Raw genomic sequence first — 26,932 nt, 5'->3', positions numbered from 1 at the left:
TGGGAGCCCCTGATCTATACGAACAAACGCAGAGTTGACAGTGATTTATTTAACAAAGGAACACGAGCGACGACAGCCTACTATGACGTCAACGTCACCAGCAACCTCGACCGAAGCGAGAGAGGCCGCTGCAACCCAGGGTACACGTACGAGCGGACCACGGACACGTGCCACGGTAATCTTATCTATCTCTTCGATTTGCAAAAATCGGTGAAAATATACGACCATCACCCCTCTAATTTTGATGGCAGAAACATTCCCTGGAGTGCCAGGCAGAGCCGGTACTGAAGATTCATTGTAATCGTGTTTTTTTCCCGTACCTATTAGCTTTTCCAGCTACGTGCGGACTGGTAGGGAAGCTCACGGGATCAACCCGAGAAAGTTTGCTAACACTAGTCCTAGCAAGAGCAGTGCCTCGAAGAATCTACCACCGGATCGGAATCGCGGCCCACTGAGAATATCGGGCGAGAAAGTAACCACGATTAGCCCACTGAATTTCTCACCGGACCTTCTTAGTGGGTCGCGATTCCGATCCGGTGGTAGATTCTACGAAGCACTGCTCTTGTAGCTAATAGCCCCTGGCTACCAGCAATACAATAGGGGATAAAAAACATAATGGAGGAACTAAAGATAAAAGATGCTAATGTAAAAAGTAATCGATCGATTTATTCGTCGTCGAAGTCGTCGTGGCCTAAAGGATAAGACGTCCGGTGCATACGTATCTAGCGATGCACCGGTGTTTGATTCTCAGGCGGGTACCAATTTTTCTAATGAAATACGTACTCAACAAATTTTCACATTATAATTTGCGTAAATGGAAAAATTTGATTCGAGCCCTACACCCCAGCAGAGGGTAATAGGAAAGCATGATGATGATAATTTGCGTAAGAAATGGTGGTAGGGCCACTTGTGAGTCCGCGCGGGTAGGTACCACCGCCCTGTCTATTTCTGCCGTGAAGCAGTAATGCGTTTCGGTTTGAAGAATGGGGCAGCCGTTGTAACTATACTTGGGACTTTAGAACTTATATCACAAGGTGGGTGGCGCATTTACGTTGTAGATGTCTATGGGCTGCAGTAACCACTTAACACCAGGTGGGCCGTGAGCTCATCCACCCACCTAAGCAGTAAAAAAAATGCAATCGATCGATTCATTTGTTTTATTTACTAGACATAGACGAGTGCAAGATCGAGTACAACGAGTGCCACGCGACCCAGTACTGCGTGAACACGGCGGGCGCCTACCGTTGCACGTGTCCCGCCGGCTACCTCGCACTGGGGCTCGGACAGCGCTGTCTAGGTATTTATTCCTCATTTTATTGATAGCTGGGGGCTCAAAGGCCTCAGCCAGGAAGGTATTTCCTGCTGCCAGAACATCTCCTAACGAGATCTGTGTGCTTAGTGCGAGTTTCTTAACGTTCTCGATAGCGTAAAAGTTAAGCCAATTTTGTATGCAGTTGGAACAGCGCCCCTAGCGGCAAGCGTAGGCAAACGATCCCATTCCATACAAATATGAGCTAACTTTTACGCTATCGAGAACGTTAAAAAACTCGCACTAAGCGCACTGACACCTCAAGGCCTCTTGCTTCGCAAATCTTCTACTACCGGACCGGAATAGCATCCTGCTGAGAAACTCAACGGGCTGATTCTATAGGCTAGGTTTCACAGTATGTTATATGACACAGTACTGCGCGATTATTTCCATCTACTGAGTTTCTTTTTTTTTTTATTGCTTAGATGGGTGAACGAGCTCACAGCCCACCTGGTGTTAAGTGGTTACTAAAGTCCATAGACATCTACAATGTAAACGCACCACCCACTTTGAGATATAAGTTCTAAGGTCTCAAGTATAGTTACAACGGCTGCCCCACCCTTCAAACCGAAACGCATTACTGCTTCACGGCAGAAATAGGCAGGGCGGTGGTACCTACCCCCGCGGACTCACAAGAGGTCCTACCACCAGTTCCTCGGATGTTCTTAATGGGTCGCGATTCAGATTCGGTAATAGATTCAGCGAAGCACTGCTCCTGCTAAGGCCAGTATTAACAAGTCCTCTCAGGTGGGTAGACGGAATAGTTCTTTAGGTTACCAGCGAAAAAGAAAACTCGCTTTGTAGCTCATCTTCTATCTCTTTCTGTCGTACCAGATATAAACGAGTGCGTCCAAGGTATAGCTGGATGCGAGTTCGCGTGCGTGAACACGGCCGGCGGGTACGTGTGCGCCTGCCCCAAGCACCTGCGGCTGCACATCGACAAACACAGATGCGTGCCCCGTGAGTCCAACTGACCTCAACGTTCTATAAGCTAGTTTTTTTGTTGTTGCTTAGATGTGTGAACGAGCTCACAGCCCACAACGTAAATGCGCCACCCACCTTTAGATATAAGTTCTAAGGTCTCAGTATAGTCACAACGGCTGCCCTACCCTTCAAACCGAAACGCATTACTGTTTCACGGCAGAAATAGGCGGGGTTGTGGTACCTACCCGGGTGGACTCACAAGAGGGCTTACCAGCAGTAAATGTATGAAATTTAAGTTCTGTGTGCTTAATGCGAGTTCTTTAACGTTCTCGATCGCGTAAAAGTTAACTCAAATTTGTATGGAGTTTGAACAGCGCCCCTGGCGGCAAACGAAGGGAAATTTTTCCAACTCCATACAAATTTGAAATAAAAAACTCGCGCTAAGGACACTGTTGTTTTAACGTATGTTACAGCGCCTTCATACAATGACCCATATTATACGGATGAAAACGAAGACTACTATAGCACGGCCACAGATTATCCTACAAGATACGTAACGAGGAAGAGAAATTAATAAAACAATATTACGTACAACTGTGCTTTATTTATTTTCTCCAAGAAATATTAACTAAGTACGAATATGCAATAGTATTACATACCTTCAGCTAAATAGGAATATGAAAAACTTTTAAATGATTTTTTTCATCATAAACTAAATTTGATTTAACATTAACATTTTTAATAAATAATAATTATTAACAATAATTTATAGACAGTTTCTATACAATAATTTTATTGTTATTGGAAATCTTATTGAAAATGTTATTGAAAGATTTATCATGAAGATTATATTGTACTATCTTAATAAAGGGTAGTATCAAAATTACAATGGTTGCACAACTTCCATAATTCCGTATGAAGCTATTTTTGAAGTTAGTCAGTTGAGTCAGTAAAGGAAGGAGATAAGGAATTCATAAACTGCGCAAAATATTGCTGCTTCTTTTCTGATACTAGAACATCCTAATTGGAAGTGTACTTTTTTATTAAATAATCTACACGAAAAATTTATCTAATCTGAAACGATTCCTAATGCGAAATGCTTACAAACGGCATTTAATGATTTCACGTGATTTTTATCTTCACTTAATATGTAAAAAAAGGATTTGTGAGTTAATTCTATCTAATATAATGTTGTTAATAGCTAAATAAACACTACGGTACAAAGTCTATTATATTAGGACTTGACAATCTGACTTCTTCGGAGATGAACAACGTTTTTGACAGTTGACAGTTTCAAATTTACGCGGGAAATTTGCTAAGTCGTTATAGGCGGCAATAGTTCGTTACCAATCATCTTCTTTATTGGTCCCCGCTTTGGGTCGAACACTCTTTCGTCATTCTTCCGAGTAAAATTCCTGGAACAAAAGACCCAAAGCACAAAATAATTATATGAGCATTGAAATTCTAATCGAATCTTTTCCTTAAAGAATAGTAAAAAAGAAATATTTATTTCTTAAGTCTACATTCAACTTGAGTCGACTATTATCAAAGCCGGCAATGTGACTTTTGGACAATTATTGGTAAATCAGAAAAACGAATTATTTACTTTGTATTCCATTGGCAGTCACAAAACTCTTCTGAACGACATCTTAGATAAATAACAGGTTAAGTATTAACCTTTATTTAATGCAGGTTTTGAACCGTATTCTTTGAGGGAGACGATTATATTCAAATCAATCTGTATTGACATATCAATAACATTTTTTTGTCCAAATGCACAGATTGCCACCTTTGATAATAGACGACTCACTTCTTTATTCAACAATTGATTGTCTCTACGTAATTAATTAATTTTGAAATTACCAAGATCATGTTGCTTAAAGGCCTCCTCCGACCGTCCCCATTCTTTCCTGCCCTGTACAAGTTCCATTCATTCTCCACCGGCTACTTTCATTTTATACCGATACAAAGAATACTTACTGCCAATACCCTCCATTCTTCTGCAGTCTCATGATATTGTTCTGACATATCATCAACTCGTTTTGTAAATATGTCCGTTGATCGTTCACTCTCACGAACAGCTGTTGACGGTAAATATTGTTTGACATTTAATTTTATTATCTATACGATGACTTAATATTATCTGTGCCTTGATTTGTTCAATGTTGGCATCCAACTATGAAAATGCGACAGCGGCGAATCTTGTAAGCAAATGTATGTCTTAATATTAAAGGCCGTCAAACCAAAGCTGGTTAAGTTAGTTACATATTTTTTGGCGACTGCCCACCACTGAATACTCTCCATGTACTTAATACGAAAAAAGACATTTTTTATAGCGATCAGGAAATACCGTGAAGGGTAGTTCATTCCAAAACCGGGTGGTGCGTGGTAAAAGAGATATCTGAAAGCTCCCTGCGGATGACTACAGCTTTAGTGGCGGACGGTGCGATGGTAATAAAGCGATGTAAAGTCAAATTAGATTGGCAATTGGTTTTGTTCTTTTTTACCTTTGACTCCGAATCCAAGCGCCATTCTTTACTGCGCAGTGTACTTATCAAATCAGTTTTGAGCCTTTCAAATCTTTTCACTGTACGCAACAGTTCTGCCTGCAAATAGTGGCTTTTCGTAAGATTAACTCAACCAATTTACTTGCATCTGCCTTTGTATTTTTTAATAAACAATAATATAAGAAAAAAATATGAGAGACTTCTATATTAATGTTAGGGCGTAATACGAAATCCCACGAGTGGGTACATTCTACTTACTTCTGATATGATATATAGTATTGCGGCTTATTGCGCTCTGAAGCATAGAATAACTATAATTTAAAATATACTATATAACTGCTATATACTATACAAAAATAGCGACTTAAAATTTCCATCTCATTCAAGGTGGGAAACGGCTTTCTCTATTTGATGTCTATAGCGGATAGCCCTGCCTCTCAATCGAATGTAATAAAATAATAAGAATAACATTTACGTACCGGGGTTAAAAGATCTAAATTTATATTTAAATCGTCATGTTTCAGTTTACAATCTGAAACAAAGCACAACAAAATGCGTTTGATTAAAATAGAAGTAATTATAGATGTCGCTAGTAGCTCGTAGCTCAAAAACCCACCGGGACCGCACATTTTTGCATTTTTAATTTTCTCCTTCAACAACGGAAGTTGCTCCTTCAAAGTATCTATAGCGTCTAAGAGTTGTTTGTGCTTAGAGCTTTCTCTAGACAGAGCATCGTCATGATCCCATGGGTATTCTGGTTTGCGTAGTTCTTCTTGCATTTGCATAATTTGTTTTTCAATTTCTCCATTCTGCCAGGATGCGGATTCTCTGAAGAGAAACCACACTGCCGGTGAACAATACAATCTTCGCAAATTTCAACTATTATTTTAAAATAAGTTGAAGAATTAAAAACAAAGTATAGTTAGTAGTACAAAATATAGTAACAAAGTACGTAGTTGACTGATATGGTATTTATCATAATTAATTTATCTTAATAAAGCTAATACATAAAATATATTAAAGAAAAAAGATAAATTGGCCAATAAAGTACTGGAAAAAATACTGGAAAACATTGAGAAATAAAGCTTTATTTTAAAATCGAAGTCAAACTTAAAATAGGCTTAAAAGAGATAATAGCAATAAAGTTTAGTATTTTTTGCGAAACAGAAAACAGAAAATAAAATTACAGAATATGCTGTTTCTTTTCTATACAGCATATTTTGGCATAATGTTTGTTAGACGAACGTAAATATTAACATCAGTATTCAAAATCTACTGTATCCTCCCCTACTCTTTTGAAAATCAAATCTTACTTATTTAACTTCTGTGATTGATAGAAGATTGAAAAAAGCATATCAGCCGATCCTTAAATTATACTTTAGCCAATAATTATATTCGAATATACTTATGTAAGTAATCTAGTTTATGTTGCATTAAAATAGTAAATCATGATGACAGAATTAGAGAAAATGCGCTTAGTCTATTATGCATAGGCTTAGCTAGTGGATCATTAGGAATTGGAGAAAAAATATTTCCTTCACATATTTTCTGAATCTAGAGGTGCACTAGGGGGCGTTTTTACAAGCTATACATATCTCTAAATTGGTCGTCAAAATTCTGTAAAGATATTGCGCGAGAAATTTACTTGCGTTAGTTTACTCAATAAAAAGAAAAATACTTGAGCTTGTGTATTTTTATACCAAATAAATACAGCATAAGTCTCGTCACTAACCTACAATTTTTTTCATGCTCTAGTTCATTTTTCAGCGATTCTATTTCCATATCGTTCATTTTAATAGTTTCCTTAAAAACACAGTTCCATAAATGTATTTGTGACTAGTGATTACACAGAAATTATGCCCTTGAGTAAAATTGATTTTACAACTCCTTAGCAACAAAATGTTAAATAGTTGGTACAACCTGCGCTCACTACGATTTTTTTTTATCGTAGCTGCGTGGTTCATGAAAATGATGATCAATTTACATGTCTCCTTGACCCGTATTTTATTTCTAAAAGTACTTTTGACTGTAGAGCAAACCAAGGTCACAGTATTAGCACAGAAGTGATAATAAAAATTGTAACTGTGTAAGAATTTCATTACTATAGACCGAATCAGAAAATTAAGTAACCAATCTGCTAGTTAGTCAAAATCAGAGCGCAAACTTTACGAAATCTGCTGAACAGGGGCTTAGTATTTGTCCCTTGGGGCGAAAATTTACGAAAAGCTAACCGTAGACCATAGTACTACTTTTTATTGCAATTTTAGTTTAAATGGGCTCACGGTCCACCTGGGTACAACACCCATCTTGAGATACGAGTTCTAAATATCAGTTCTTTTGTCATAGTTCTAACCAATCTATTTTCAAAATCGAACATCATAGATATTACACATAAACATAACGATCGTTGGTATTGATGTGTATTTATTATCTATGGAAGCGATCAATACCATAGATAATACACTTATGAATGTACCGTACCTACTTAGAAATACTTAGAATTTGAATTTCCCGTGACGGGTATTAATTCAACTGTAGATGTACATAATTTTATTTATTCCCTGGTGTTTAATATCGACAATAAATATTCAATTTCATTTAATTTAATAGGTTAAAAGGTACCAAAGATACCAAATCTTCAATTACGCAAAACTATTAAATTGAAATGTAAAATTTTAAATAGGACCTTATAGTCATTGTACGTACGTAAAAAACTTAGCTACCGCATTCTATGAAACATGAGTCTAATATGTGCAGTTTCAGAAGAAGCCAACAAAATTAATAGTGATAATGTAAAGAAATATCAACATGAACTTTTACCGAAACTGAAGGATTTGACTGAGCGAGTACAACTTTTATCGTGGGCTCTCCAACAGAATGTGATAGATACATACATCAATTACACTGTAACGAAGAGTCTAGAACAATTGAATTTTAAAAGTCGTAAATTGAAAATTGATAATGACTATAATAAACTAGAAGAAGAATTAAGAACTTTCACTGAAGATTTTAATGGTAACGACGAAATTATGAAGAACGCGGAAGCATTGCACAAATCCTACCATATTTTAAAGGATTTATGTGTTATAGGGGAAGCTAAAAGTGTTATAAATCGAGCAAATCATGAATTTAACAGATATAACTATTCTGAAGCAATGTTGTCTTTAAAAAACTTAAAAAGTCAGTTAGATAATGTTAAAGCGGATGGGAATGTTGCTAAAGTAGTTCTTAACTTATATGATCAAGTTGAGAATCAACTAGCACTTTTTACCGCGCATTTAAGCATTGAATGGGAAGACGTTTTCACTTGGAGCGAGAAAAAAGGTTTAAATTTCTTGATTTACTCATTATCAGTGCAACAAAGTGATCAGGTACTGTTACAGAAGATATTAAACACATTGTATGTTACTGACAGAATGAAGGCTGAGCTCTGGTCTTTCTCAGATTTTTTCATAAATAAACTAGTACATAATGTTATAAGACATAATTGTGATATATTTACTGAAGATCACATTGGTGCTATAGTCTTCAACATAAAGATTGATTTAAGTGACAACACTAAGCCAAATTATCAAACCATATTTAACAACTTAACTGCCATATTTGAATTTCTGCAATCAACATTAGGTTCTCAGTTTCAAAGCGATGAGACATTCACTCAGATATTTGCAAAGTCAATAAAAAGTGATTTCTTTGATAAAATTATAGAAGACTGTGTAAGAAGTAATTTGCAGTCTTACGATGGCAGCTATCAAAGTTACAAAAACATTGTCATAGAACTTGATTCGTTCAATAAATTTTTGATTGAAATTAAATTTGTCGATCCCGATGATTCACCTCTGAACAGCTACATAGAGAACACGGAATGTTTACTTTACAACAAGAAATGTGAAAAGTTATTGATCAACGTTAGAAGTTTAATTTCCCAGAGTTTATCATATGATTCAATTGAAGTAGGCTCCACATTAAATGACAATAAGACAGATCAATCTAATAATGAAATACCATGGGATCTAAATGCACCAGTATACTTACCAAAATGTATGATTTCACGAAATGTTAAAACAATAATGACACTGATAAAGGATCATTTGGAAGAAAGCTCAAAACTTCCAGAAAAGTACAGTATGAAGTTTGTGTCTTATATTAAAGATATTGCAGTAATGTATCAATGTGTTGTACCAAGAAAATTCAAAATTAACTTGGAAAGCTGCCCATCTGATATTGGTATGAATGACAATTATCCTCTTATCAAAGTGTTAATTCACAGAATTTTGCTCACATCTATGGTTAATTTTTTTACAGCACTATTCTTTAATAACTGCTACTATCTGGCACATGGGCTTGTTGGCCCACCATGGTGTAAGACTCTCCCACAGGACTTAGCTGATCGTCTTGTACTGGTACTCTTTGAATGCATCCAAGATCTTAGAGTTTTGGGATTGGAGAAGCTATCACTGTACTTACAACAACAGAAAACTGTTATTCAAGAGGGCATTCAGCCTAAAGGTACCTTTAAAATCATTTTAAATTAATGAAAAAAGGCTCAGAGCTCTTAAATAGAAATAGAAAACCTTGTGACCTAAAAAAAATGAAACTTGATACTGAAGATACAAGTGTAAGGTATTGTTGGCATTCTACAAAACAATTGATTTCGACCTCATGTCTTAATGCAAGTATGCCATAAATTTACCGAGGACGTCTCACCTTCCGAGCGACGCAGGTGCTCACGGGACACGGCTGTTTCGGTCGCTACCTGCACCTCGTCGCCCGGAGGAAGCCGACGCCGAAGTGCCACCACTGCAGTGGCTGCAACGAAGACACGGCGGAGCACACGTTCGCGGAGCAGCGCCGCGTCCTCGTTGCAAAAATAGGACCGGACTTGTCGCTTCCTCGGGGTGGCGCCGCGTGCCTGGTTGTAGTGTTGACCGCGGGAACCCCACTACTCTGACCGGGTTTTGACCCCGGACGGAGATCGGACGCCGGGTGTAAGAGTGCAGAGGAGTCGTTTAGTGGGTGGGCCCTAAATTCCTTGGGCCCGCGGTCTGCACTCAACACCTGCAGATCGTTGAGTCTCACATACCCCGCGCGCCCCCTAGGTGCGGGGACCTCGTAGGAGGTTCGGCACTCGGCCCAAAAAAAAAAAAAAACCTATGCCATAAATTTGCCTGTCTGCATAGAGCAAGAAAAAGGTACCTATTCCAAATAGTTCATAAGTTAAAATTTTTACAGAATCAACATCTTGGACCCATGAAGAGTTTGAGCACTTTGACTGTGGTATCAATCAAGCTATGACTCTAATGAAAGAACTTAAATCATCATGGCTCCACATACTGCCGTCACGGATGTACATTATGTCTATGTGTACCCTTATTGAGGTAAGAAATCTAAGTATATTTATTTATTGATGTTATTTTGATGTTTACGTTAACTTTCTGATGTCACGTCTAATGTATGGTGCATACAAATAGAACAGCAAGCAGTAATAATAGGAAATTCTATTTCGTCATTCCCATATACTGTTATAAAACATTCAGGGCCTCTTATAGAACGTCTATCTTTTGAATTGCCAATTATTGTGTATATAAAAGAAGGTTTTCGGTTTACTTTCTTATAAAATGTTTATTTTAATATCTCTAATGGATATGTACGTAATGTTGAGTTTAATCAATTTTATCGGTATAATCTTGTGTCATTGTATTTTTCCCTCCATTACTGCTACAAAATTTTACAGTTTGTTTGTGTCTAATAAAGTGATGTTTAATAAATTCTATAAAACTATCCGACTTATTATTTAAATACGACAAAGTGGGTGAACAAACACCTAACTATTAAAGCTGGTCCTCAAATATGATACATAGCGTTTACTGTCCAGAACTGTACATTTATTTATTACATATTATGACTTCATGTAGATTATTATAAGCTGACTTGCTATTTCAGGTTTTATGTGAAACTGTATTAAACCGTATTTTCTGCGACATCAAGCATGTCAGTGAAGATTTGGTATACTTGATTGCCACTAGAATTGAAGATACTTTAGAGGAAGTTGTCACATTGTTTGAGGTTAGTATTATCAAGACAACACCCCGATATTTTAGTTTTATACTAAGGCTTTAATTGTAGTACCAGCCTGATAGTGAACGGAAAACATTACAGAAGAAGGGAACTGCTAGCTGTAACTGGTGGATTCTGCACAATACTTAATATAATATTATTATTGCTTAAGTCATCATGTGTTGCAGATAGTGCAAAAGACACAGTAAAATATAAATCGACTAGCTGACCCGACAGACTTCGTAGTGCCTCAATCGATAAACAAAAGACCTAAGCTTTTGTATAAAATAAACTTAAAACAAACAAAAGGAATCCGTGCGACGGGGGACACATCAAAGGAAAAACAAAATTGTAATTTTTATTTAATTCCGAGCATTTTCATATTTAATTACCTTTTAAACCTTCTCTGGACTTCCACAAATAATTCAAGAACAAAATTAGCCAAATCGGTCCAGCCGTTCTCGAGTTTTAGCGAGACTAACGAACAGCAATTCATTTTTATATATATAGATTATTATTTTATTATTAGTAATGGGTTTTGTTGTTGCTTAGATAGATGGATGAGCTCACGGCCCACTTGGTATTAAGTGATAACCGGAATCCATAGACATCAAGAACGTAAATGCCGACAGTCATTTGAATGCCAGGTGACCTACATTTTCTTCATTTTCCTGACGAAATCTTTTTTTTTCAGGAACCAATTGAATTAGAAGAACAAATATCTATTTGGGTAAAGTTTTCAAGAATGCCCCTGTTACTGAAGGCCCAGCTTCTAGAAATTTCCGAACTATGGAACAAGGATCGTGAATTATTCAGCGATTACACTTGCGAGGAATTCAGACATATAGTGAAAATGCGCTTCGCCGATGATAAATACAGATTGAAAATACTGAAAGAAATACAATAATTATGGCATTTGTTTTTTTTTTAATTTTTCCATTAAATACAGGGTGTATTGGAATAGTTCCCGAAAACGAAGACAGATGGCGGTAGTTTGAGATTCTAATATGGTTGCAAGTAAAACTAGTACTTTTTTTCACTGCGGGCAAAAGGAAACGTAAATCTACTTTATTTCATTCCCTCTACACTCTACACTTACCGGACCTCAAAGAATGAGTTCTTATGTAGACGCTACCAAGTATTTTTAGAAAAGATTGACCAGTTGCCTGGGTTGCATCATCTGCCGTGTTACAAAATTCAGACTCTCGTTGCTTTTAGACTTCAAGCACCGGTCAACGTGTTCGTCGAATTCATCGATTAGTTTGACGGGAGAACTAACCCATAGACACAACCCGACTCCGATCCGGTTGTAGATTTGCGAACCACTACTGCTGGGGCTAGTGTTAGCAAATTCTCTCAGCTTGAGCCCGTGAGCTAACCTACCTTAAGTGTATAATCTATGGACCTACCCGATCGCACGTAGCTGGAATAGCCTCAAGCTAACAGCGAATAGATAGTTATTTTTTTTTTCCCTAAGCTGATAGCCTTGAGAGGCTATTTCAGCGTAACCTCAACTAGTAGGTGAACTCACGGGGCTCAAACCTGGCGACGTTGCTAACACGAACCCTAGCAAGAGCCGTGCTTCGCAGAATCTACCACTGGATCGGAAACGCTACCCACAGAAGATCCGGCGAGTAACTCAGTGGGCTGTGTCTGAGAGTAGTTAAAAAAAAACAATCACTTTCATTAAACTATAGATAAGTGAGCGATCAAGCGCAATTAAAAATAGCTTTAATCAAAAACAGAAGCTCAAAGCCGTCTCACACACGTTACACATTCGTTTCCTTGCTTCCGTTCTTCCGCACAGAAAATAGCTTATACTACTAATTACTAATTACGCAACAATACTATTCGACACGCTATTCGTTAGCTATATGCCACATTTGTTCCCGATACCGATTAAGTAGGTATGTTACGGAATATATAACATTAGTGGAGTCGTGAATACCACTAACTTTTTTTTTATGAATGAGGGATTACTGGTGGCCCGGATGCCTTTCCAGTTTCAGCAGGACAGTTGTCGAGCAAAGGCTCACCCAGGGTTGTGCCCGAGCGGCTCCAAAGGAGACCTAACAACTCAAGAGCAACTGCTTCGCGAATGAAAGCACTAACTGCGTGGAATACATTTGTTGCAACTACTCGTGCGCCACCTGTCGTACGTTGATGATACTATACTTTTAAACTACGCTCAAGCTTAAGGAAGAAATTGACTAAATTTGATTGCTACAGCACGAACGGTATCGTAACGCATAAAATACGAACAAAGGTTGATTAATATGCTTTTATTAGCTTCAGACACATGTATGTATGTTTGTAACGGAATCTTTGAACATGATTTTGGCCCCCTTCAAAACGTCGGATTAACTCGAAATTTGATATACTTAATAAGGACTGATGACAATTCAATATTAAAACTAAAAATATAAAAAAATTGAAATTCAACTAAAAAATGAAAAATAAATAATAGTTTACAAAAACTAGCAAAATACGCTTTTATAGAAAATCCAACTAAAAAAATAGAAAATAAATTATAATAAACTTGAATTAAAAATACTGGACTGTAAGATTTTATTGTAAAAAAGGCGTGGGGTGCATGGTATCAGTAGTTATAAATATTTTATGAAACAGATATGAGTAGAAAGGTTATTTTGATAATATATTGAAAAGCTCAACACACTTTTTTTACAATTATTATTAAAAAAAAAATTCAATTTTTTTTAATAAAAAAAAAAAATTCTAATTTTTTTTTAATAATAATTGTTTAATAGTATAAATATAGAAATAATTAGTATTTTTTTTAATAATAAAAAAATTTCTAATTTTTTTTTTTAGAAAAATAATTTTTTAGAAGCTGGGCCTTCAGTAACAGGGGCATTCTTGAAAACTTTATCCAAATAGATATTTGTTCTTCTAATTCAATTGGTTGTTCCTGAAAAAACAAAAAAAATCTAATTTTTTTTTAGTTGGATTTTCCATAAAAACTTATTTTGAGAGTTTTTTTAATTTTTTTTTTAATTCAGATTTTAGATATCTTGACATTACCAGCCTAAAGTCTGATTCAGTAGCCGCTGTAAGCCAGGTGGGCTGAGAACTCGTACACCGGGTAATGCAAATAAACGAAAAATAAAACTTGTTATATTACGTGTATGATAAGAAACATTAGTAAAATGTAAAATGTTATTTCCGATCCTGGTTCTTTATTTTTACTATAGATGACCGGCATTACCCGTCTTTGCTTTTAGGAATGCTTAATTCTAATTTATTCTTCACAGCAAAATATATTTTCTAAATTTCTTTTTGTGTAGGCAGCGGCTTGGCTCAGATTCTGTCCTTGGCATTGATGAAGTCCACGAGCAACGGTAACCACTCACCATCAAGTGGGCCGTATGCTCGTCTGCGTAAAAGGGCAATAAAAAAAACTTATACTATAAATCCTGCACATCATTTTAATGGTAGGTAGTATAATGTTATTTCAATAGTAGTAAAAAAATTACATAATGTAGCGTATTTTTACCTACATACCTACCTACTACGCTATGGTTTGATTTTCTCTATACTAAATAAGTATCTGAGTCAAAAACTTCTAGAAGATTATCATGTTGTTATTTTATGGTATTTACTGGATGATATTTGCAGAGAAAGTAGTTGTCCCGAAACGCAACCACCCATTACGCGAATGCTATATAACTGACTGCGTTTTTCTTGTACCTGTTATTACGTACATGACCGCGACGATAAATCGATTTCGCATTATGAACTACTTATCGGTGGGTACTAATTAAAATTATAAAAAAAAAACATTCGAAAATGGAACGTTTAAAATAGTGGCGGGAAAGTGACTTTTTTTTTATATTCGATAGAAATATAGTTGTGGAGATGTGGTATAAGGGTTTACCTATGCGATTTAGAAAATCGATTAAAGTGATAAAGTCAGTGATATTAAAACGAAAAGTGCAGTCCGTAAAGTTCTGAACTTCGTGTTCTTCCGAAATTTTACAGAGCAAAATTAATATTATTGAAATTTTAATGTTAAAATGGGCACAAATGTTTTTTGCTGATATTTAAATTAAAACATTTCACATAATTCCATTCCTTATAACTTACTCTTAGATCGGCAAGAAGTTCTGAAAATACATTTTGTAAACTTGTTCTTGTTTAAGATATTATTATGATACTATTTATGGTTTAAATGCATCAATCAATGTGCCCAGATTTATGTTGAAGTTTAATAATTTAACTCGTTGTCAAAATTAAAATAATTAAGATAAAGAATCAGGGATTCCTTCTAATTGAGTCGAAAATAAGTGAAGTAGACATAGAAAACATTAATATTCTAAACATAAATAGCGAGGCATATTAAATTCTAATTATGAACATAACTACAAAGATGGATAAATGTTTTTTTTTCTTCTATCAAATATCCACCATGTTGCGTGACCTTAAATTGTTTTTGTTTGTCCGATATACGTTTCCTATATGTATTAGTAAAAGCAATACATACCTCAGTATTTTTTTCGACACGGAACTCCCGTGCACGCATTTACGCATACAACACGCAAAATGAACCATAAATTAGTTTTTCTGAACAGGCCAATACAATATTTCACACACAAGCCAGAAATGAATAAATCGTCAATCGTCGTTTTTTAGTACAAGCATGTTTCCGGCCTCACGTTATCCTGTGTGGTCTACGTTGGTCATAGACATCGCCAATGCCAGGGTCACAGTCAAATCGCTACCCACAAAGATGTTAATGTATTGTGCATGCGCTTGTAATGTTTATAAATTGTATTTCCATTTTACAGACGGCACTCGTTATCACTGTCATAGTGATCGTCGTCCATCAAGGAAATGGCGTGGCGGCATATGACGATGGCAGAGTCGACCAAATAGCGGAAGAGGCGAAAAACAGAGCTGTTACAATCATTGACGGTCCAAAGTACGTAGAACCGCCGAGGTCTGTTGATGTACCCCTGAACACAAGCAATCCTGCTCTAAATACGAATAACAACAATTCAAACGTAAATGTCCAACATCCGAACACCACAAAGCCAGAACAACGCCCACCGAGCAAACCACCCATCACACCAGACAAACCGGGAAAACAAATATACTTCCCCAAAATGCCGCGACCAACATATTACGCACACATACAAAAGATACCGCAGCCTCGTCACCATCACCAGCCGCCTTTCAAATACTATCACTCACCAAACTCTATATACAAGTTTCCTAGAGTGATACCGCTGCCGCCGCATCTAAGAAACCATTACTATTTGAAGTCGCAACCGCTCATGTTCGCCGCATCTACTGGGAAACCTTCAATAGTGAAGAGCCCGAAATTCAGTTTACCGGTTCAAACTATTAACGGTATTCGAACAGAGTTCGTCAGACCACCAAAAATTTGGAACATAACATCAACGACGACAACAACAACCACCACCACAGAGGCCACGACAACAACCAAAGCTCTGAGAACGAAACGTATTTGGCCTAAACGAACTTCAGAACTAGAAAACTCGACACTTTCCAATGCAACTGTACTCGATAACTCATCATTAAGCAACTCTTCCAATGAAGACCACCTCGAAACATCGGCCACATTTCGCCGATTTAGATACGCATACAAAAACGCGACGATCTCGTCTACAACTCAATCTCCAACGGTTCGGAGCTACCGGCCAGTAACACGGATTCCTAAAATCAAATCAACGACCCCCACGATTAATTTCACAGCTATCGGGCCAAACGACTGGGTACCTATAGTACCTTCTCATTTTCCTAAATTAAGAACACTACTGGCGCCGACACCGACGCCAATAAACAAACGTTCGGATTTCATTACGAACTCGGAAACGCCTCCAGGAAAACAAATGATGTACCTGCAAAGTTTTGGTCTGGTCCCCGTATCGAAGAACTCCGAGCCAGCCATGACCAGAAAAAAGATGGTTTTCTTTAAAAGGAAACGACAATTGAACCCGTATTATTCTGGTTACAGCCCGAGGCCGGGGAAGTCGCTGAAGGGGCTGATATACGGGGACCAAGAGACCGACGAGAGCCACAGCCATCCCAGAGTTGTCACTAAAATAAAACATCATCATCATCACCATCACCACAGATACATTAAAACCGTCGAGAAGCCAGTGAAAGTTCCATATAAGGTGGAAATACCGAAACCCTATCCTGTGACGGTTGAGAAGAAGGTCCCATATCCAGTGGAGAAAATAAAATTCGTCGACAAGCCAGTACCGTATCCCGTTACCGTAGAAAAAAGGATTCCCTACCCTATCGGTATAAAAGTTCCTCATCCGGTCCCGGTGAAGGTTGTCGAAAAGGAATACGTCCCAAAGCCTTACCCGATTGTTCATCACGTTCCTGTTGTGAAACATGTGCAAGTGAAGGTTCCGCATCCGGTGCCTGTGCCCGTGGAAAAAAAGGTTCCCTACCCTGTTGAAGTCAAAGTACCGGTAGACAGACCCGTACCGGTTCGTGTGACGGTCGAGAAAAAAGTACCGTACCCAATTCCAGTCAAAGTTTTAATCCCGCAACCGTATCCGGTGGAAACTAAAGTGCCTTATCCGGTAGAAGTCAAAGTTAAGGAGCCTGTCGAAGTTATAAGGCACGTCCCTGTAAAAGTTCCAGTGCCGCAGCCGTATCCCGTAAAAGTGCCTGTAAGAGTAACCGTGGAAAAGAAGGTACCGTACCCAGTGGAGGTTGAAAAGAAGATACCGGTGCCAGTTGAAGTTTACATACCGCAAAAAGTAGAGGTCGAGAAGAAAATACCCGTTTACGTACCTAAACCTTACCCGGTGGAGAAGAAGGTACCGGTGCCGGTCAAAGTACCTTATCCTGTAAAAGTTCCGGTTCAAGTGCCCATCGAAGTGCCGATTTACATTCACCATCCTTATCAAATCGAAAGTGCTGATTATATAAGTAATATGCAGCAATACGATCCGCAGAACGTCGGTCAATATTTTTCTAACATTGCCAGTCAATTTTTTTCTAATACTAACAAGGGGGAACAGCGGATCTTTGGCACAATTTCAGCAGAAGTATCAACAAATTCGCCTCAACACACGGTCACTGCTCACGGTAATTCAGGATTTGCAGGTTTCCACTCTCGATCCGGCACTGATACACTAACTACGACGGCAGCCACGACCATATAAAAGAGGTTTTGATATTTTCGGACATAAAATCACCAATTTAATCATTTAAATTTTATTAAGTTATTTTTGTTTATCATGTTAGCATCTGTGTAATATTAAGTAAATGAAAACTGTTTGTTGTCGAGTGTGTTATTTCAATAAACCCAATGTACCTACAATATTCTCGTGCGACAAAATTAAGGCTAGGGTCTTTGAAAAAGTTGTTCGTAAAGTTCTGTGTGGTAACACTATGAAAGGAAAGAAAATAGGTATCGGTCAGTATTGTAAAGAAATCTTAATAATATAAGACTGATCTAGATTGAAAAAAATATTATTATAAAGATAATATTCTAAGGTAAAAACAGAAAAGCGAGCTTTATATATATATTTGAGTCTTATTTCAATTGCATTACTTTGCCATTCATCTTCACTAGTCTTCAAATTGAAATTTGCTTCGAGGCAGCTTGCAAAATATACCCTACTGTCAATATTTTGAAACATGAATGGACTGTTTTGCCGTGTACCCATGAAAAAAGGAATTAAGCTCGATTTGGAAAAATGGTATCATTGGATCATCGTTACAAAGAAAAATAATTTTAGCATAGGAATATTCTTACAAAACATAACACAGTAAATTAACGATTTCATAATTGTCGTTAACGGACTAGGAAACGAGCGCGAAAGTGTAGTCACAGTTGACTTGCGCGCGAAATGATGAGAACGAAAGTTATTCGCACATATTACGTGAGTCAATGAAAATTCATAGGCATTCTTTGAATTAAAAAACGCCTGGCATAGCTAAGGTTTAATTTTATTAAGTTTTACTTATAAGTCTGTTTCTTTACCTATCCGACACAGGCGACGGGGCGACGTCCTGTCATCGTTCTCGTCGAACCCATCGCTTGCAACTAAGGGTTCGACCACGGAATAGATTACTTATCTATTCCGTGGGTTCGACGAGTAAATTAACCCACAGACACAGCCCACTAAGTTTTTTGCCGGATCTTCTCAGTGGGTCGCGTTTCCGATCCGGTGGTAGATTCTGCGAAGCACGGCTCTTGCTAGGGTTCGTGTTAGCAACGTCGTCAGGTTTGAGCCCCGTGAGCTCACCTATTAGTTAAGGTTACGCTGAAATAGCCTCTCAAGGCTATCAGCTTAGGTAGGAAAAAAAAGGGGCGACGCAAAGCTGCCGTCGCTCGTAATGTGTTTTGTCGGATCAACGGATTCTCTCTCGGTGCTTTTAGGCCCTTCTAGCACCGGTCAACGTCCTCGTCGAACTCGTTCACTACAACGACTGAACTAATCCTAAAGACAGAGCCCATTGAGTTTCTCGCCAAATCTTCTCAATGGGTCGCCTGCGAAGCACTGCTCTTGCTAGAGCTAGTGTTAGTAAATTCTCTCATTTTGAGCCCGTGAGCTCACTTACCCATCCGGGCGTAGCTGGAATAGCCCCCTAGGCTACTAGTGAATAAGTGGGGAAAAAAGACTTTCTGCTATGAAGCAATTAAGCTTTTATAGAATAGGATAATAATGTATGTATAGCCAGTACGAAAGACTGACTCAACGTGAGCAGTAACCTCTCTAGTGTTTCTCAATGTCCTCTGTTTAACACCTAAGATCAAGGAGTCCATGATTTACTTCACCGTTACGAAGTAAAACTATATCCAAAGCTAAAAATTGTTCAGTTTTATTATTAAGTACAAAACTTTAGATTATCATTGAACAGTCGGTTCATTCTTTTGTCATCTATTTTATATACATATGACAACGGTCAATTCGTTCCTTGTCGTCTCGTTTGTCCCGTCTTTTAGGAAGTCAAAAATGTACTGCCTGCCACTAGTCACGTATGCCCTCGTTCCATTTCTCTTTATTTTTGAATTCGTGTCAAGTGTTTGTCTTAGTCTGTGTCTATGTCTAGTCATTGTAGATCCTACCACGTCATCTCGGATCCTCCCGATCCACTAACGGTGCTTTTAGGTACTTCAAGCACCGGTCACCGTTCTCGTCGAACCCGTCGCTTGCGACGAAGGGCTCGACGAGTAAATTAACTCTCAGACACAGCCCACTGAGTTTCTCGCCGGATCTTCTCAGTGGGTCGCGTTTCCGATCCGGTGGTAGATTCTGCGAAGCACGGCTCTTGCTAGGGTTCGTGTTAGCAACGTCATCAGGTTTGAGCCCCGTGAGCTCACCTACAAACGTTAGGGTTACGCTGAAATAGCCTCTCAAGGCTCTCAGCTTAGGTAGGAAAAAAAAAAAAAAAGAAAAGTAGATCCTATTAAAGAGGTTTGTTCACGACGTTCAGGGCGAGAGAGGGGACGGGGGAAGGCAGCGGGAGAAGGATGCGCTCGCGGCCCAGGATTCGTGTTGGTCGACCAGCAGGGTGACACGTGTCAACATTTGTTAAATAATGTATTTACAAGTATTTAAATAAAACTATCAAAATTCTGTCATGCGTGGTTTCTTCTTCACCATTGTCATGAACAGGTTGCATACCAGAAAAATCATTTTAAAACATGATAGATCTTAATTTTAGAAAAAAAAGACCATTAAAAAAAGACAACAATTTAATAAAAATTTAAACATAACTTAATCTAATATTGAACATTCATCAAATCATTTGACTTTAATGAACTGCCACTCTAGTTCGTAAACACCAACCGATGCCTGGTTCTTCTCATCATAGTCCACCCACTCTTTCTCAGTTAAGTCCACATCCTCAAATTTCTTCCCTGAAAATTATTAAAATAACTAAAGAATTGTATACCTCATTTTCCATATTCAGTAACACCACCTGATACCAGAGACTAATAGGATTGCATTGTACATAAACATAAGACATAAATTTTTGCTTTCCACTCAATCTACCCTCATTACAGCTTTAATAGATTATACAAACCATTATTCTCAGCTTCGGCAATCCATCCTGATTTTGGTTCAAAGTCGACAGGTTCTACACCTCTACAGTCAAACGTCACTATGGTCTTAAATTTGTTTCCATCGTCACTTGTGAATTTCCCTAAAAAAACAACATTTGTTGCCCTGAGTTTGGCAAATAAAACTTTATTTCCTTTTTCTTAACGGATGTTCATCTGAATGGTTCTATAAAAACAAAAGTGTATTACTTTTGTGCATGTAAAGGACGAGCCCACTCAACTATAATTCCACACAACAAACTCCAAAATTGTCAGTCACATGAGGCACCTAGCCATATTAATATAGCAGCTGGAATCTTGCTCTTTATGTGCCTGCCACCCACATGTTTAATAAGAATTTAACAATAGTCCATTTAATATCAGTTGATAGAGATTGTTTTGGTCAAATAAATGAAAGTTTGGATTTTTACAAAACTTTAACGAATAAGAAAACATACTTCCACAAAATAAAAATAGAATATCATCAATAGAGTTGAAGGCAATTATATCTGCATTATTAAGGATAACACAAAAATTACATAGTCAGGTCATGGTATAATTTAAATCGAACCATATGAGAAGCACCACCTTTCAAATGAAAAAGTATTATCAAGTACTTTTGAGGTCTATTAACAGTAATAGATGTATATGAGAACTATCAACTAAGAATTAATTTCAAAAACATTAGGTAGTCCAAATATAGAGCTAATAAAAGCAATAATGTATAAATTAATGTAGCTTTCGTTTGAATTACTATTATTAAATAATATTATTAAAATCTATTAAAGGTTATGTTACCTTACCATTGCTGCCCTCAATTACATCGATGCTATTTTCCCTCGAGCAAAGCTTACATTTTATTAGCAAATTAGTTTCAGACCGGTTGTGCTTCTGCGGAACTTTATCGGCTTCAGTGAGATCATGAAACTTCTCGGACACTTCACCGCAACTGCCGCATTTTAATTTTAAGAACCATTGATAGTGTGGATGGTTCGTATATAATTTTTCTATAGATTCTAGTGTGGCTTTAATTTGAAGTGCTATTTTCACCATTGTTATTGTTCCAGTCCTTTTCTTGATGGGCTTTTCAATCAAAATAGGGATTTTTTTTTAAAGGATTTTGTGACCTGGTAACTAAGACCTTTAAGTCATGTCTTATTTTAAAATAGATTCATATTTTTATGAAAAATGATAGTAATGAAATGAAGATGATTAATTTGAGACGTTAATCAACTGGGATGAAATTAAATGAAATTAGATGGGATGAAATATAATCTCAGTAAAATGGTGGTCATTTACTGAGATTTTTTCAGTGGACTTTTTGGAGGATCACGAGAAATTACGTCCAGCGGCTTTGTTTCATTTTCCCACATTTGTGCACTTTCACAGATATTAAACAGTTAATAAACCACCATTATTACACATTTAAAACCGAAGAAACACTAAATAGACAAAATAAAACAAGTCACACAACTTCACTCCTCGCGTTCCCGCCAAAAATTCCTCAAAATAGGGATCAAATCTGAGATACATAGATTAAATAAAAAATCGGAATTTAAAAAAAAAAACGATTTTTTCTATCTATTAAGTCCATCTCAGAGAGTATAAATTTAGATTCGTTTTTTGTTCTTTTATAAGAAAGAACGCATAAAAATCAATAACTTTTGCGTTTCATCATCGCACGTCCAGTCATCCACTGCTGAACTTATTTTCTACTAGCGACCCGCCCTCGCTTCGCTTCGGAAACATTAAAACACAAATGAAACCAAAAAAATAAAATTTAAAAAAATTAAAAAAAGTAGCCTATGTTCATCAGGGACAATGTCGGCTTCTAATGGAAAAAGAATTTTTCAAATCGGTCCAGTAGTTTCGGAGCCTATTCGAAACAAACAAACAAACAAATCTTTCTTCTTTATAATATTAGTATAGATATCTATTAAGTCCATCTCAGAGAGTATAAATTTAGATTCGTTTTTTGTTCTTTTATAAGAAAGAACGCATAAAAATCAATACCTTTTGCGTTTCATCATCGCACGTCCACAGTCATCCACTGCTGAACTTATTTTCTACTAGGGACCCGCCCTCGCTTCGCTTCGGAAACATTAAAACACAAATGAAACAAAAAAAAAAAAAAAAAAATTTAAAAAAAGTAGCCTATGTTCATCAGGGACAATGTCGGCTTCTAATGGAAAAAGAATTTTTCAAATCGGTCCAGTAGTTTCGGAGCCTATTCGAAACAAACAAACAAACAAATCTTTCCTCTTTATAATATTAGTATAGATATAGATTAATTAATTGTAAAATAACACCGGCCGACAAATGAAATTTTTTTGAAAGTTGTTTGTATTTGAGCCACAAATATCACCAATTTATAGTATTTTAAACACAAAAACACCTACATATTTGCCCTATCACATCAGATTTTTTTAAAAGAAGGAAAAAGCATTTTTTTCAAAATTTAACGAAAAAATCAATAATCATATTACAAAAACATATATTTGAACATTTACAAAGAAAACATTGAGTCTAAATAATGCTGCAGGACTATTTAGAGTGACATCTTTTACGTTTCGCGACAAAATTACGTCTGGGTGTAGTTTTTTCGTGAGTATCTTCAGTAATATCACGTATCAGTGACCAGCAGTAATCAGCCATCATATTCACATTCCATCGACCTTGGTACCTTGTCTCCATAGTTTTTATGTCCTGATGAAACCTTTCTCCCTGCTCTTCACTGTAATCACCAAGATTATCAGGAAAAAAGTCCACATGTGAATCTAGAAAGTGGAGTTTTATGCTCATATTACACCCCAATTTTTGATACTTATCCATTAAGTTTGCAACCTTATTTTTATAGTCGGGATGTTTATTATTTCCTAGAAAATTGACAACATCTTTGAACGCCAGCCAAGCATCTGATTCAGTGTTATTCATTGTGGCATCAAATTTTTCATCAGCCATCAAAGATCTGATTTGCGGTCCATCGAACACTCCTTCTTTAATTTTTGCATCAGATAATCTTGGAATTTTTTTACACAGGTATTCAAAACTAGCATTGTTTTTATCCAATGCTTTAACGAACTGTTTCATCATACCGAGTTTGATATGAAGCGGAGGTAGTAAAATTTTTTCAGGACCAATAAAATTTTTTCGTATAACGTTTTTTGTTCCTACTTTGAGATTTTTACGAGGATTCCATTGTTTTTGAACGTAGTGCTTGTGTCGTGCTCTACTGTCCCACTCGCACAAGAAGCATGGAAATTTTGTATATAAGTAAAACAAAAAAAAACAAAAACATATATAAGTAAAACGTAAGATTTTTTTTTAAATAAACACACTAATTTCAGTAAAAAGTTTATAAACAAAGTAACTGTAGAGGTTTATTTGCTTTTTTTTTTTCCTACCTAAGATTGCCTTGAGAGGCTATTTCAGCGTAACCCTAACGTTTGTAGGTGAGCTCACGGGGCTCAAACCTGATGAAGTTGCTAACACGAACCCTAGCAAGAGCCGTGCTTCGCAGAATCTACCACCGGATCGGAAACGCGACCCACTGAGAAGATCCGGCGAGAAACTCAGTGGGCTGTGTCTGAGAGTTAATTTACTCGTCGAGCCCTTCGTCGCAAGCGACGGGTTCGACAAGAACGGTAACCGGTGCTTGAAATACCTAAAAGCACCGTTAGTGGATCGGGAGGATCCGAGATGACGTGTTTTGGGCGACTTCGACTGCTTTCCATTCTGTCCGCACAATCGGGAATGATTTATTTGCATGTAACCTGTTTCGAATGGGTGTGTCGTTGTTGCAACTAATATATTTCCTCACGAGAGGTCGCACGATTCGAGAAAAGAGCGCCAAAATCTAAAATTTAATTTATTTTCATCAAAAAATTTAAAATAGCCAATGTCTTAACTTTTTTTAAAACCTGATGTGATACGATAAAATGTGATATAATTTCGTGATCAGCACTACCAAATTAGTGGAAAAAAAAAACAGAACTTGAACAAGGAAAATGATGTCGGCCGGTGTAATTTACTAATACTAAAACGCACTTAAACACTAAAAACGGTTTTACACTTAATTAATAACATACTCTATAAACATAATTTGACTACATCAGTTACTTTCATTCTATCTCAAAGAGATAAAAGAACCTTACTACGATCTTTACTGCAAAGCACAAGAATAGAAAAAACATGAATTATTCATTACATCTTAAGCCAAAGAGTAAAAGGGAAAATGTATGCTGAGAATTAACTGTAAAAAAAATAGAGGTTTTTTAAATATGTGGCACTAAAAAGTCCATTGAAGGCTGCGAAATTTTCTTTAATTTACTGAGTTAATACAGATCTAAATGGTCTCAATCTATTTCAGTGTTTTCCTTCCGTTTTAACTTCCGTATAACGCTAACGGCATCAGTCCTTTATTATAAGGCTTAGTATATATGGGCTACGTTCAGTTCGTGACGACCGGAGCACTATATCGAGCACTTTAAAGTGACGTGTTTCACAACAGTACATCACGTTAGACATAGTTTACACTTAATATTTAAGACCACGTTCCGACCCGACATGGAGAAGCTGTTTCTGGTACAGCAAGGTATTCCGGAACAGCAATGGTATCACCCGGGACGCCGACCATGAAGGCTGACACAGCCACTCATTGAAGACTTCGTTCGCCAAGCGTTCTTAGGTGAGCTGCGAATCTTGTTGCAGTGTTGACCGCGGTATCCCTACGTCTCCGGGTTGTCTCCAGCGGGAATTGGATATTCAGGCGAAAGTGCAGAGATGCCGTTAGCGGGTGGCTATTCCTCATACCTAGCTCGCCCCCTCGGTGCGGGGATCTTGTGTGAAGAATAGGCCCCAGCTCCAAAAACATTTAAGCCTTTTTTTATTTAATTTTTCTTAAATAGGTGGTCGAGCTCACAGCCCACCTGGTATTAAGTTACTGAAGCCCATAGACATCCACAACGTAAATGCGCCACCCACCTTGAGATTTAAGTTCTATGGTCTCAAGTATAGTTACAATTAGCATGTCGTGCTTATATTTAAGTACATTTAAATGTTATGACGACCCTTCGAGTTGGAGAGGGGTGTATTTGTGTCTAGCCGTTGAGTTTTGTACGCTGATGCTGATTTTAATGACTTATATGTACGTAGCGCAACATTTGTCCATCGTAAAAGATGCATTATAATAAGCACTGAAAGTCGAAACTCGGCTAACCTCTATCAATCAATCGATCAAGAAAAAATAAAAACATAATTCCCTTTTCCTTAATCTAAGGCCGACAAAATTACCAAGCTCTTCAGCAAATATGCTACTTACTTTAAGATTCGCAACGTAACTTAAAAAACGTGAAGTTTATAAACCGAACAAACAGCTTATTGAAATGTTGTTTGCTGCTGTTCACGAATGCACATTCGTTCATAGTAAATTATAGTTTCATGCTGGCTGATTTTATGGTGGAGTAGTTAGCCCCTATGTCCAGCAGTGGACGTCCATGGGCTGATAAAAAGAAGAAGTTAGCCCCTGATTGTTGCGTCGAGGGTCGTCGGTTCGATTCCCACAGCAGACAAACGTTCTTATGATGAATAGGTTTTTTTTCTCTGGATGGTTATTATCTACTGCAGACATATCGCTCTTTCTGCACAAGGAATCCTATTCTTTGGGGCCGGATGACCGCACGCCTGACTTAGTCCCGGTTATTAATATCAGTTCATTTAACCTAATTATTCAATACGACGTTTCAAAAATGCTAGGCGCCATCTGTTAGTTATATTTGCGTCATCTGTGTGCTTAGTGCGAGTTTTTTAACGTTCTCGATAGCGTAAAAGTTAGCTCACATTTGTATGGAATGGGATCATTTGCGTACGTTTGGCCGCTAGGGGCGCTTTTCCAACTGCATAAAAAATTGGGTTAACTTTTACGCTATCGAGAACGTTCAGAAACTCGCATTAAGCACACCGGCCGCAATTTTTAACCAATATCACGATCGTTTTAAACCAGAGATTTTATTCGATGAGGCGCGTTATACTAAGGCACAATCGTTAGTTTTGTCCGTGTATACAGTTCGCTTAAGT

The 26,932-nt window shown here is 37.3% G+C and overlaps 5 protein-coding genes across 8 annotated transcripts in view; 3 read left to right on the top strand and 2 right to left on the bottom strand.

Annotated features, from left to right (window-relative positions):
* Positions 1 to 2,827, top strand: part of LOC114241603 (hemicentin-1) — a 77,339-nt gene extending 74,512 nt beyond the window's left edge. The window contains exons 55-58 of the mRNA XM_089739508.1: positions 59 to 175; positions 1,169 to 1,297; positions 2,144 to 2,269; positions 2,707 to 2,827. Of these exons, the coding sequence (XP_089595634.1) occupies positions 59 to 175; positions 1,169 to 1,297; positions 2,144 to 2,269; positions 2,707 to 2,807 (473 nt within the window). The 3' untranslated portion in view covers positions 2,808 to 2,827. The remainder of the gene's footprint in view (positions 1 to 58; positions 176 to 1,168; positions 1,298 to 2,143; positions 2,270 to 2,706) is intronic.
* LOC114241684 (uncharacterized) lies at positions 2,818 to 15,463 on the bottom strand. Of its 3 annotated transcripts, none has more exons than XM_089739514.1 (6): positions 15,299 to 15,463; positions 5,357 to 5,568; positions 5,220 to 5,272; positions 4,741 to 4,839; positions 4,214 to 4,314; positions 2,818 to 3,648 (listed from the first exon to the last, which is right to left on the bottom strand). In XM_089739514.1, exons 1-6 carry the CDS (start codon positions 15,364 to 15,366, stop codon positions 3,549 to 3,551), a joined length of 633 nt encoding a protein of 210 aa, XP_089595640.1. In that variant the 5' UTR covers positions 15,367 to 15,463; the 3' UTR covers positions 2,818 to 3,548. The 3 variants fall into 3 exon arrangements, with proteins under 3 accessions (XP_089595640.1, XP_089595639.1, XP_028028402.1); XM_089739513.1 differs by lacking the exon at positions 15,299 to 15,463 and adding an exon at positions 9,448 to 9,871; XM_028172601.2 differs by lacking the exon at positions 15,299 to 15,463 and adding an exon at positions 6,473 to 7,037.
* On the top strand, positions 7,182 to 11,712 carry LOC114241683 (centromere/kinetochore protein zw10). 2 transcript variants are annotated; one of them, XM_089739510.1, is made up of 5 exons: positions 7,182 to 8,967; positions 9,046 to 9,249; positions 9,973 to 10,118; positions 10,684 to 10,806; positions 11,492 to 11,712. In XM_089739510.1, exons 1-5 carry the CDS (start codon positions 7,479 to 7,481, stop codon positions 11,702 to 11,704), a joined length of 2,175 nt encoding a protein of 724 aa, XP_089595636.1. In that variant the 5' UTR covers positions 7,182 to 7,478; the 3' UTR covers positions 11,705 to 11,712. The 2 variants fall into 2 exon arrangements, with proteins under 2 accessions (XP_089595636.1, XP_028028399.2); XM_028172598.2 differs by having other exon boundaries at positions 7,213 to 9,249.
* LOC149499642 (uncharacterized) lies at positions 15,445 to 18,090 on the top strand. The gene has a single exon (XM_089739509.1). It carries the CDS (start codon positions 15,573 to 15,575, stop codon positions 17,964 to 17,966), a length of 2,394 nt encoding a protein of 797 aa, XP_089595635.1. The 5' UTR covers positions 15,445 to 15,572; the 3' UTR covers positions 17,967 to 18,090.
* Positions 18,091 to 20,491: 2,401 nt separating this feature from the next.
* On the bottom strand, positions 20,492 to 21,964 carry LOC114241670 (UPF0587 protein GA18326). The gene is made up of 3 exons (XM_028172583.2): positions 21,661 to 21,964; positions 20,842 to 20,961; positions 20,492 to 20,674 (listed from the first exon to the last, which is right to left on the bottom strand). The coding sequence occupies exons 1-3, from the start codon at positions 21,908 to 21,910 to the stop codon at positions 20,559 to 20,561; spliced, it is 486 nt and encodes a 161-aa protein (XP_028028384.1). The 5' UTR covers positions 21,911 to 21,964; the 3' UTR covers positions 20,492 to 20,558.
* Positions 21,965 to 26,932: the final 4,968 nt, after the last annotated feature.

Source organism: Bombyx mandarina, chromosome A1 (assembly GCF_030267445.1).
Source record: "Bombyx mandarina strain Sakado chromosome A1, ASM3026744v2".
In the NCBI taxonomy this organism is placed as follows: Eukaryota; Metazoa; Arthropoda; class Insecta; order Lepidoptera; family Bombycidae; genus Bombyx; species Bombyx mandarina.
Note: the sequence above shows the minus strand (reverse complement) of the source record. Positions and strands in the feature narration are given on the sequence as shown.